Source organism: Staurois parvus, unplaced genomic scaffold (assembly GCF_062004578.1).
Source record: "Staurois parvus isolate SC_StPar_1 unplaced genomic scaffold, SC_StPar_1.0 ptg000056l, whole genome shotgun sequence".
Classification (NCBI taxonomy): Eukaryota; Metazoa; Chordata; class Amphibia; order Anura; family Ranidae; genus Staurois; species Staurois parvus.
In genome coordinates this window covers 3,461,488-3,473,886 of record NW_028317852.1, presented here as the reverse complement: position 1 = coordinate 3,473,886, position 12,399 = coordinate 3,461,488, and the positions used below count along the sequence as shown (strand labels likewise).

At 39.7% G+C, this 12,399-nt stretch overlaps 1 protein-coding gene across 3 annotated transcripts in view; it reads left to right on the top strand.

Annotated features, from left to right (window-relative positions):
- The window catches only part of CCDC181 (coiled-coil domain containing 181), a 46,280-nt gene that overhangs the window by 23,601 nt on the left and 10,280 nt on the right, over positions 1-12,399 (top strand). For 2 of the 3 annotated variants that reach the window (XM_089668299.1, XM_089668294.1), the window contains 2 exons: positions 3,942-4,081; positions 9,746-10,615. In XM_089668299.1, the coding sequence (XP_089524425.1) occupies positions 3,968-4,081; positions 9,746-10,615 (984 nt within the window). In that variant the 5' untranslated portion in view covers positions 3,942-3,967. The remainder of the gene's footprint in view (positions 1-3,941; positions 4,082-9,745; positions 10,616-12,399) is intronic. The other variant, XM_089668298.1, reaches the window with a different exon arrangement.

Here is a 12,399-nt window from a genome sequence, read left to right as displayed (position 1 = left end):
GGAATTGTGGCTGAATTGACAGTGTGGCCCTGATTATGAATTGAGTCTACCAGCAGACTCTGAACATTCAGGCAGGCTCAATTAAATCAATTAAGACCTGTCAGTCTCCTGAGAGGTGTCTACCAATCTCATTGAAAAGCGTCTACTTTCCTGTTAGTAAATGTGGAATCGCGTCTGGCACATTTTTAGATGCAATACCGGATATGTTCACTAGGTGGCGCACAAGCGCGGGCTTTGTCCCATTGGCGTTTTTCTGTTTGCATATGAGAATACTTAGAATGTAAAATAAAAAGTACACCTATATTATTTTTTTTTTTTTTTTGCTGTTTCTCCAAAATGATCAGACAACTAATGCATTTCCTAATGAATGTCATACATTCTATTTTCAAATGTTAAACATTTTCACACTTATATCTCAAATAATTGGGAATGTCTAGTTCTAAGTTCTCGATATAATGATATAGCTTCCTTCTCTTTAATCATGTAACTATTCTATGTTAAAGTCATAGTGCAGTGCTATAAATGCATGTGATCAATAATGAACGCATGTAAAATCCAAAAAGTGCAAACAATTGCAATAATGATGTAAACTGGTAAATGGTGCTAAAAATCGAACCCATGACCCATTTACTGCAAGGCAGACGTGCTAACTATTAAGCCACTGTGCCGCCCATTAATGATGATGTAAACTGGTAAATGGTGCTAAAAAAAAGTTCATATAATCATTCCTGAATAATGGAATGTCCTTCGTGTGAGAGTACCAACTCAGAGAGTGCCTATGAATGGCACGTGTGGTCTCTCCGTGACCACTATTTGTATCCGAATAAATACATCTATATCCGAAATGGATACAAATAGATACAATGTTGCAACCTCTATACTTTTTAATGTCAAATATAATAGCAGAGCTCTCTGCAGGGACAGAAGGAATGTTTCAGCTGTCAGCGGGGTTCACCACTGACAGCTGAATTTTAAATAATTTCCGTCAATTAAATAAATATTTTAAAAAACTGCATGGGGTCCCCCCCCTTCATACCAAGCCCTTCAGGTCTGGTATGGATATTAAGGGATAACTCCACGCCGAAATTAAAGAAAAAACAGAGTGGGGTTCCCCTTAAAATCCATACCAGACCCTTATCCGAGCATGCAGCCCGGCAGGTCAGGAAAGGGGGGGGACGAGCGAGCGTCCCCCCCCCCCTCCTGAACCATACCAGGCCACATGCCCTCAACATGGGGGGGTGCTTTGGGGCAGGGGGGCTCCCCCCCAAAGCACCTTGTCCCCATGTTGATGGGGACAAGGGCCTCTTCCCCACAACCCTGGCCGGTAGTTGTGGTGGTCTGCAGGCGGGGGGCTTATCAGAATCTGGAAGCCTCCTTTAACAAGGGGGCCCCCAGATCCCGCCCCCCCACGTGAATGAGTATGCAGTACATGGTACCGCTACTAATTCACCAAAAAAGCAAAAGTGTAGTGTAAAGAAACACAGTACAGGGTCTTTGACAAGTCCTTTAATAAAACAATGTCCCCCACAGTAGATCCAATGTCAATCACGATGTCACGACGGCGACCCAAAAAAAGAAAAAAAAAAAAAACTGTTCCACTCTCGACGAGGCTCACCAGCCTTATGCAGCCAGTCTCGCTAACAGCTCTTAAATAGGTAAGGGGCGGGGCCAGCCGGGGACATCAAGCATGTGATCCCACCCCATGTGACATCAACAATGTCACATGGGGCGGGGTCACTCGGATGATGGCCCTGCCCCTTACCTATATAAGAAATGTCAGCGAGACTGGCTGCATAAGGCTGGTGAGCCTCGTCGAGAGTGGAATGTTTTTTTTTCTTTTTTCTGGTCGCCGTGATTGACGTTGGATCTACTTCAAGGGACATTGTTTTATTAAAGGACTTGTCAAAGACCCTGTACTGTGTTTTTTTTACACTACACTTTTGCTTTTTTTGTGAATTAGTAGCGGTACCATGTACCGCATACTCATTCACGTAAGGAGGGGTGAGATCTTGGGGCCCCCTTGTTAAAGGAGGCTTCCAGATTCTGATAAGCCCCCTGCCCACAGACCCCCACAACCACCGGCCAGGGTTGTGGGGAAGAGGCCCTTGTCCCCATCAACATGGGGACAAGGTGCTTTGGGGGGGCGAGCCCCCATGCCCCAAAGCACCCCCCCATGTTGAGGTCATGTGACCTGGTATGGTTCAGGAGGGGGGGGTGCTCGCTCATCCTCCCCCCCCCCCCCCCTTTCCTGACCTGCCGGGCTGCATGCTCTGATAAGGGTCTGGTATGGATTTTGGGGGGGCTCCACGCTGTTTTGTTTTTTTTTTTTTTTTTTTTTAAATTTCGGCGTGGAGTTACCCCTTAATATCCATACCAGACCTGAAGGGCTTGGTATGGATGAGAGGGGGGACCCCACGCTGTTTTATATTTTTTTTTATTGCAGACCTTTATTTTTACATTCAGTTGTCAAAATAAATATAGACCTTCGAAATAAGTGAAATCATTACAGAATAATTATAAAGGATAAGAAACAAAAATAGAATCACTAGAACTAAGGAAATCTAATTAGAATACATAAAGATATGCCTAGTGCTGTTTGTTAAACACAGTAGACGCGACCGAGTGTCGGCTGTCAGTGGATTCCACACAGAGATTTACTATTGAACAGCGTCTAAAAAGCAAATGCCCACAGAGGACATCTAAAATGTGTTCTGCACATGTGCATTTATATCGGCCAAATGCGCTGCACAAGCGTCTAGTTCTTCATTGTGTCAATTTGCTTAAAAAAAACCTTTTTAACACATTTGAAATTTTTTGGAAATAGCAGGTATTGTTTAAAGTGAAGTCCTGATATTCAGCAAAGCAAATTTCAATGTGAACATGTCTCTGCAGTGATTTTTCATGGTGTTAGATGTGCTTCTTAGCAAGTCTGCTTTTTGAGTCTGATTCCTGGTCTGTGTCTTGTTAGTAAATTCGATTTGGCGTCTACTTGTTGACGCTTCTCTTTAGTAAATCTCTTAGCGGGGTAAAAGTAGACGGTCGCTAGTAAAAAGTAGACGGTCGCCCATGAAAATGCGCCTAGGCACAATAGTAAATCAGGGCCTGTGTGTCTATGCAGAGATCTTGGATTCCACTGTACAAGCCTGCATTGAATGAGCGGTGGTTATGATTTATTATTTAGCGTGAAATCTCAGTTAACCATGGAGCCATGAATAAACTTTATATTGTATGTTTTTTCTAACATCCCAAAATATTAAACTCTCTCCTTTTTAACAAAATGAGTCCTGTGGCTTCCTAGAGTACCTGGGACCTATTTTATAGTCTCGCAGTAAAAGTCCAATTAATGGTGAGTCTCTTGGTTTGCTCCAATCCTGAGGAGCCAGGGGTAAATGTTGTTATTGCCCTTTTACTAAAATGGTTCTCTATGAGGTAATTGCTATCATTTATTCTTAGGTAAATCTAAAACATATTCTTGTAATAGTCATCACAGGTATCTGTGGGTGTAAAGGAACATATGATACAACTAAAATGTTTATATCCAGTATTATAGTTGAGGCTTATAAATTATGAAGAATTAAAGACATTTATATGTATGTATGTATGTTCAAATAGACTGCATTTGGCCACTAGAAGGAAATTCCTAAAATACTTAACACCACCTAGTGGCCAAATATAGTATTTTCTATTTTAAATCATTGGAAAACTTTCAACCAGCACTGAAAAGGGCAGATTACCATTCATTTTTTGCCCAAATCACACAAAATGTATGTACATGCACTTTCACTGGGAATATTTCTATGTACATTTTTTTTATAAACACATTACAACACATAAACAAGTATTCACTTGGTTATATCAATTATAATTGCAGAATTATTTCACTGATGCAATATCTGATATACAATACGTGCAAAAGCAGTTTTACATTAATGTGTTAATAGGAGAAAAGCACAGCATCTCAGAAAAGATGAGCGAGAAGGAAGAATCAGATTCCGAAGGAGGGCCAGAATATGAAGATGACTTTGAGAAAGACCTTGACTGGTTAATAAATGAGGAAGAGAAACAGCAGGCAGCATCACAGGTACAGCCATGATCTGTAAACATTTGTTTTCCATCATTACATGCTCAAACATAGGATCCAAATGTTCCTGAAACAAGAACATATATGTTATGTATTAAATGTGGAAGAAAGAAAACTCTGTGTTTTACCTATATTCCAGTTACAATTTCCTAATCTGCCCTGTAACAGGGAAAGCTACTCTAGAAGCGGTCTGAAACCTGTGGAAAACATACATTAACCTTCTTGTTCTTTTATTGACCAGCTTCACTGTATATCCTGTAGAAAGGAAGTGATATATATAGTTACATAGTCTGGCTGAAAAAAAACAAAAGTCCATCCAGTTCAACCATTTAAAAAAAAAAACGTTATACACCCACAGTTGATCCAGAATTTGGAAAATTACTTTTAGTAAATGTCGAATTGGCATAGTCACGTTTTACATAATAGGCAAGGCTAAACTGTCCCTAGAGGGAGTAGGAGCACAGGATTAAGCCATGATCCCATTTCTGTGTGTGTGTGTGTGTGTGTGTGTGTGTGTGTGTGTGTGTGTGTGTGTGTGTGTGTGTGTGTGTGTGTAAAGAAACAATTGACAGTTGTGTCATGTTGCTTGGTATCTCTTGATGTTAATTCTATTATTAACTCTCTTCTTTTGTAGTGTTTTTTACATGTTCTGCAAACAAATGCATTTTTTTAATGAATTTTAGAGTAATGCGTACTATCTAGGGTTAAATATATTTCTAAAAATTATTTATATCTCTGTTTATATGAAAAATAAATTTTAATGTCCGATTCAAATTTTCTTATCTACTTATACATCTTAATTCTTGAATAATGTACTCTACAGTATGGTCAGCACTGTGGTGTAGTGGTTAGCATTTCTGCCTAGTAGCACTAGGGTTGCTGGTTCAAATTCCAACCATGGCACTAAATGCATTGAGTTTGCATGTTGTGTCTGTGTAGGTTTCCTCCCACACTTCAAGCTGTTTTGGCTCTGGTCTAAATTGTACCTAGTATATGAATGTGAGTTCGGGACTTTAGATTAAAATCTCCTTGAAGGCAGGGCCTGATGTGAATGTACAATATATTATTATTATTATACAGGATTTATATAGCGCCAACAGTTTGCTCAGTGCTTTACAATATAACGGGAAACAATACAGCAACAATACAGTTCAATACAAGAGGGGTAGGAGGGCTCCTGGAGCTTACAATCTATATGTAAAGCACTGTGTAAATTGATAGCACGATATAGGTACCTGAACTAATTTTGAGGGTGCTCTTCTACCCTTCTTTCCTGGCCTGCAGGACTGTATGCTCAGATAAGGTTGTGTTAGTGATATTTGGGGGAAAGCCAACAGTTACATCTCTGTTATATGACAAATAATTTTTAATGTCTGATTTGAATTTTTTTATAATATCTACTTATAATTATATATCTTAATTCTTGAATCATGGTACTACTATATATTCTAATTAGCTTTAAGGGCTGCTTAGTGATTAGCCCTTCTGCCTAGCAACAATAGGGTCATCGTTTCAAACCCCAACCATGGCACCCCATGCCTGGAGTTTGCATGTTCTCCCTGTGCCTGTTTCTAACCCACACTCCAAAGACATGCTGGATGGTTAGTTGCTACTGATATGTATGAATATGAGCTCCCTGAGGGTAGGGATGAGCTCATAGATATGTATAATTGCCTCTTCCCTAAGCAAAACCAGTAATAGACATCGGAGTCCTGCATGTCTTCCAAGTATACACATGGTGCAAAAAAAGCCATGGCTACTGAAGGCAGTTGGCAGTCCTCCTATCTACTTTGCTGAAGGCTCTTGCAAACATAGCCAGTTGCAGCAGTGCCTCCTACTCTTCAGCCATGACTGTAAGAAAGGGTGGACCCAAATAAATACACTTTGCACAATACAATTGACACCTCTGTTTGCATTTTTGAGTTTGGTAAGTGTCACCTGCCTCCAGCTGCTGTGTGTGTTTACTTTTGGCCAAGGAACTGACATTTTTGGTCTCTGGGTGCATGCAAACATACTTCCAGAACTGAGAAGATGCATTTCTGGTCCCAGAGCCGGTCCTGAGACCATTTGTGTGTGATAACTAATTTTTATGTGCGATCATGGCCCCCACACATGCAAATAGATTTCCTTTTGTGTGCAATACATTTATTATGAAAACCATTTGACTTCCGATTGCAACTGGTGAATTAAAAAACAAAGGCCCAGGTTGATATATGAAAGACTACCTATCCACCAGCTGAAGTCAATGAAAAGCTGAAATTCAGCTTTGGATCTGTTAAAGGGGTATTTTTTTTCTTTTTGAAAGGAGGGGTTATTTTTTATTTAATAGGTTGCATGTGTACAGAATAAAATGTATTTTGTGTACACTGTTATCTGTATGGCTGTTTAACCTTTTCTTTTTCTCAAGTGGAATGTATTGATAATTGATCTATCAAATACATAAATAGTTTAGTATTCTACATTTAGTTTGACAGCAGCAGCACAATTAGTTACATTAATTGACTTGTGTAAAAGAAAAACAAAAAAACCCACAGCATTTATGGTTCTACATCTTGCACAGCATTTTACAACAGGGTCAGAAGGGCCCTGCTCATAAGCGCTCACAGTCTAAAAGGGATCACAACTTAACTTTCACATTTGTACAGCTGGGAACAAATTTGGCCAATTCTCACTGATTGGGTGCTTGTCAGGAGCTGTGAGCTCTCTTTTATTTCTTTCCCTTGTGATGGAGTATATATTTTAGAGGATGTCCTGCCGTCTAATCAGCCTTTAATTTCCAAAAGGCTAAGTGATTGAGGACCTTCACAATGTCTGACACTCACCATAAACGTGATTGCCTATCAAGTTTAGATGGGCCACGATATCTGGTGAGTGCTACTGAATTGGGGAGGCTTGACACTTGAGTGATTTATGCACATATTCAAGTAATCTTATTTGTTCACATGGTGACTTTAGTGGATCCGAAGGACTTTTTATTCAATCACATTTTTTTTATTTTTTCTTGGTGGACTTATGCGTTTGATAAATTGGACTTTTACTGATTTAATTTTATTGATATTTATATTTATTTGCTATAGCACATTTATTTAATTGTATATTAATTTGTGTCACTGTGTTATACTTGATTTCTTGTGCTGCTTTCACAGGTCATTGTATAAATGTTAGCCTGTTTAATAATCTCGCTTTCATAAAAACACTCTTTTAAGTGACATTTCCAGGCTTGCCAACAAAGGTATTTACTATAGATCTGCAAAAAAAACAACAACAGTGAAGGCACTCTTTAGTTTTCCTGGTCTGGGCATGCTCCGTCATGTCACTACTAGACGTTTGAACTAGGTGAAGTCAATGCCTGTTTGAATTTTTTTAAAATGTATCACTTTATACAGACAAATTTAAAATTATTTTAAAGCAGGTCTTCTTTAAAATGTTCAACATATGTATAGGAAGTATAAATTGCTTGAGATCATGTCATTAAAAAGATTTTACTTTGCTGTTCACCTGGTTCTAAGACGGTCGCTAAGTCTTGTGACCATTAGTAAAATCCGAATTGTGTCTTTTTGTTGACCGAGTGATTTTCTTCGTCTAAAAGTAGATGGTCATGCAAGGAACTGCGACCATTTGTCGACAAGGTGCTTTAATAAATCAACCCCTGTTTGTCCTAAGGAAGGTCTAAAGATTTAGAGTTTCCTTTGTATGTTAATGAGAGGAAGCTCAGCCTGTCTTCAGCCTTTCTTTGGGACAGACTCACAATGGATTTGTTCAGAAATGCTTGCAGTCAGTAATGACACTTTCTCCAAAGAAACATCTAAAAGATGTGTATGAATGGGAAAACATAACAGAGATAAAGTGGGATTTTCTTAAATTTGACAGCAAAAGTGCAAATACACGTTACCCTCAAGCTCACACTGCTACTTCCAGCACATGTTTACTTTGAAATAGTGAGCCTTATATGACAGTGCTTTTACTTTACACTTCACAGAGTTCTTCTTTAAAACATGAGTCTGTAATTTAAGCAGAACCTCAGTACCGCTCTACTGGCTCTGGTGCCACCATGATGGCATATGCACAGATGCACCAAAGAGCTCTTCCCACGCTTCAGGTCCTGGCAGAGATTGTCGGCATATCAGTGTATCCACAGGGCTCACTAGAGACGTGAAGCACTGCAGCACATCTGCACCCATGCAGGGGGAGGGCAGGGAGAGAAAAAAACATTATTCTCGCCTAGGCAAAGAAATGGAAGTACTGCTCTTCAGCACAAATACATGAGATTAATTAAAAGAATAAAATCATGCCCAATTGTAAGAGTGGGAGGGAGAAGGCAGCAGGGAAACATGACATGACATTTAAGGTGAAGGTCTGTTTTAAAGTGGAACTAAACCCATTAAAAAAAAAAATAGTTACATTCTCGGCATGCTGCGAATGCTGTCACATTTGCTTGTGCTCTCAACCAAACGGTCAAATCCTCAAATGGCTGGTATCATAAGTGATCACATGTGCAGCACCATGGCAGTTGCAGATTAAACAGTGGCTAAGATGAAAATAATAGTAGGGTTTAGTTTTACTTTAAGTAGACCTGGACACCTGTAACTAATCCACTGCATGAGGTCATAGATGGGTGTGGTTGACTTCTGCTGTTAATACTAATTTCTGACGAACAGAACCAGATTTGTGAAGCAAAAGCAGAGCATTGTCTATAACAACCAGGTCAGTCTTGGTGAATAAAACATACAGTATATTATGACTAGAAACACCTTTAATGTATACTGTATGTAAACCCTATAAATTAACTTATAGTCTTCTTTTTAGTCTGTTAAATAAATTATTGAAAGTGTTTTAGCTATTCAGTAAGTGCAAAAAATGCCTTTTAATCATACAAGAAATTCAGAGAACTGTCCTTTGTCCTCTGCACACTTCCTATGTTATCTCAAGGAGTATAATTAGCCCTCCCAGTTCTTATTTTGGACTAGAGAATATAAGTGTCTATATTGTAAAGGATAATTGAATGGCAGGGTTTGAATGGTTAAACAAAAAAAAAACTGGGCAGGTCCAGCACCACCCAATCCCACAAAAATGCTGCCAGCCCATAGAAAGACTTATGCAGGCCATGGACGGGGAGAAAAACGGCAGATTTTTTTTTCTGCTTCTTCATCTTCTTCTTCTTCATCTTCCTCCTCCTCCTCCTCCTCCTCCTCCTCCTCTTTTTGTCTTCCTCTTGCAGGTCACTGCTCATGCACAGATTTTTTATCGGTAAAAAATCGGCCGATTTGCCCATCATTGCCGCGAAAATAGGCCGATTTTTTTTTCCAACTTGAACAGTATAAAAAAAAATGGCCAAAATACCGAAAAACGGCCGAACAAATAGCCCACTAACGATCCGAAAATCGGCCGATTTTATTTTCGGCCGAAAAATCGGCCGATTTTCGACCCATCTATGGCCTGCATTAGGAGTGCATTTTTGCCAGATCAACAGGTGCTCTTCTGTACTTGTAGGCTCTTTAAGTGATAAAACTTTGACAATGTGCATGTATTGCAGAGATGTACTGCATATGTTTTTTTTTTTTTGCCCTGACATACCCTTTAAATATTCTTTTTTTCGATGGACCATTTTCTTTTTAAAATTTGTTATAATAACTTTTAAATACATGCCACATTCTTCTGTTTCAGAATGAAGATGACAATGAACATCTCACTGAACAAAATGTTAACACAATACAATCAGTAAAACAAGAGAATAAAGGTGACAGTATACAAAGTAATGATAATAACATTGCTCAACTTGACCATAAAATGAATGCTAAACTCATACTGGATACTGTGTCTGAGGGTGAAGAGGTTGATCCCGAAGATGAAGAGGCAAAACGATATATTGCAGAAAAGATAGAAGAAGCAAATAAGAAATTAGAAATGGAAACCATTGATGAAAATCGCCAGAGGAAGCTCAAATTTAAGGACAATTTGGTTGATCTGGAAGTTCCACCACTAGAGTTTCCAGACAGTGATAGAACTGAAAGTATCACTGAAGACGATATAGCAGATGGCATAACACAATTACATCTTAATGATATTCCAGCTAAAAAAGAGTTGAATACTGAAGAAAATGAAAACATTGAGGAAGAAGCAAAAGATGGGAAAGTTTTGGTTGAGAAAGATGGAAAGTTTGAACTGGTCAGTTTAAAGGACATCGAGAACCAGTGTTCTCTACCACCTATCAGTAACTATAAGGAGCTGTCAAAATCTCCATCGCCATCAATGCAGTCAAATAGATTTGGTGTGTTGCATAATGGAGACGATTTAGATCACAAGAAAGCTTCCAAAGTTGGTAATTTAAATAATCTTGTCCCTCAACCTCCCGGTGAACCCAAAATCAGGCCTAGCTCTGCTACTCATTCATTGAAATCTGTACACAAAGTAAAGCCGTCACGCAGAGTCCAATCTGCAAGTTTATCGACCAGAAACACAACATTCAGCCTTTCCCCAGAGCAAAAGGAGCTACAGAAGAGGATGCAAGAGAGGCAAGAGAAACTTAAGAGAGAGGTAAAAATTTTCCAGCAGAACTAAAGGCACAGGTTACAAATACTGTATGCCTGCATACGTGCAAAACTATGTTCCTTGTGCCTTTTTCATTAGGTTTCCCAGTTGTTGTGCAGGTTGAGCAACAGGACCTAGACTTCTTTATAACTTCTTGGCTTAATCTCTGCATGCAGCACAGCTCAGAGGTCATAGGCTTTCCACACCTCCCTTTTAGTATATCAATATACTCTTACTGTTCCATAAGGGACAAATCATATCACTCTTGAAACAATGTGACTTCTCCCATTCCCACTACATTTTTATTTTAATTACATTTGAAATTATTAAAACAAGTAACAAGTGGTACAGCAGCTGCTTTGCAGCTCCATTTAGTTAAAAGATCGCTTATCTAATGACTATTATTATTGTTATATAAAATTTATATAGCACCAACAGTTTGCTCAGTGCCTTACAATATAACAAGAGACAATATGGCAATAATACAGTTCAATACAAGAGGGATAGGAGGGCCCTGCTCCTTGGAGCTTACAATCTAGGAGGGAGGGGCTAGTGGTACATAAGGTAGTAACTGTGGGGGTTGGACTGGTGGGAAGAGTAGAAGATTCCATTTTTAGCTGAGGACAGGATAGGCTTCCCTGAAGAGAGAGGTTTTCAGAGATCGCCTAAAAGTGAGCAGAGTAGGCGATAGTCTGATAAATTGGGGTAGAGAGTTCCAGAGGATGGGGGAAGCTCTGGAGAAGTCCTGGAGACGAGCTTGGGAGGAGGAGACGAGCTAGAGAGCAGGAGGTCATGCGAGGAGCAGAGAGTATGGTTTGGGTGATGTTTGGAGACAAGATTGGAGATGTAATTTGGGGCAGAGTTATAAATGGCTTTATATGTTATTGTTTTTTGAATTTTATCCGTTGGGCAATGGAAAGCCAGTGGAGGGATTGGCAGAGAGGGGTGGCTGATACAGAACTGTTAGTTAGGTGGATGAGTCTGGCAGCAGCATTCATGATAGACAGAAGAGGGGATAGCCTGCGATGAGGCAGGCCAATGAGGAGGGAGTTACAATAGTCAAGGCGAGAGATAACCAGGGAGTGAATAAGTTGTTTAGTAGTTTCTGAGGTTAAGAACGGGAGTGTCTTGGAGATGTTGCAGAGGTGAAGTCTACAAGATTTGATGACTATTTGAGTTTCATAAACTACAGGCTTTTTGCTGCAGAGCTAGTACATAATACTACTACTACTAATTGTGTAAAAAAAAAAAGTAGATTAGAGTTACACCTGCTGGCTGGATAGAAGAGTACATAATATTAAAGTAGTTGCAAAGTCTCTTGGTTTTTTACCTTCATGTATTCTATGCAAGAAGGTAAAAAAAACCTTCTGTGTGCAGGAGCCCCCCTATACTTACCTGAGCCCCATCTTGATCCAGCAATGTGCACAAGAGCATTGACTGTCCTGGGTCTCTCCCTCCTCATTGGCTGATACAGCAGCGGGTGCCAATGAGGAGACAGCGAGGGCAGGGCCAAGCCACACCTGTGTGTGAATGGACACACAGAGCAGCAGCTCGGGAGTGAGCCTACTCAGGTGCCCCTATAGCAAGCTGCTTTCTGTGGGGACACTTGGCAGAAGGGAGGGTCCAGGAGTACTGGTGGGGGACCTGAGAAGAGGAGGATTGGCACTGCTCTGTGCAAACCCATTGTACAAAGCAGGTAAGTCATGACATGTTTGTTATGAAAAAAAAAATTCTGCCTTTACAATTTTACTTTAATGAACTACAGATATACAAGATAATGATTGAAAAAC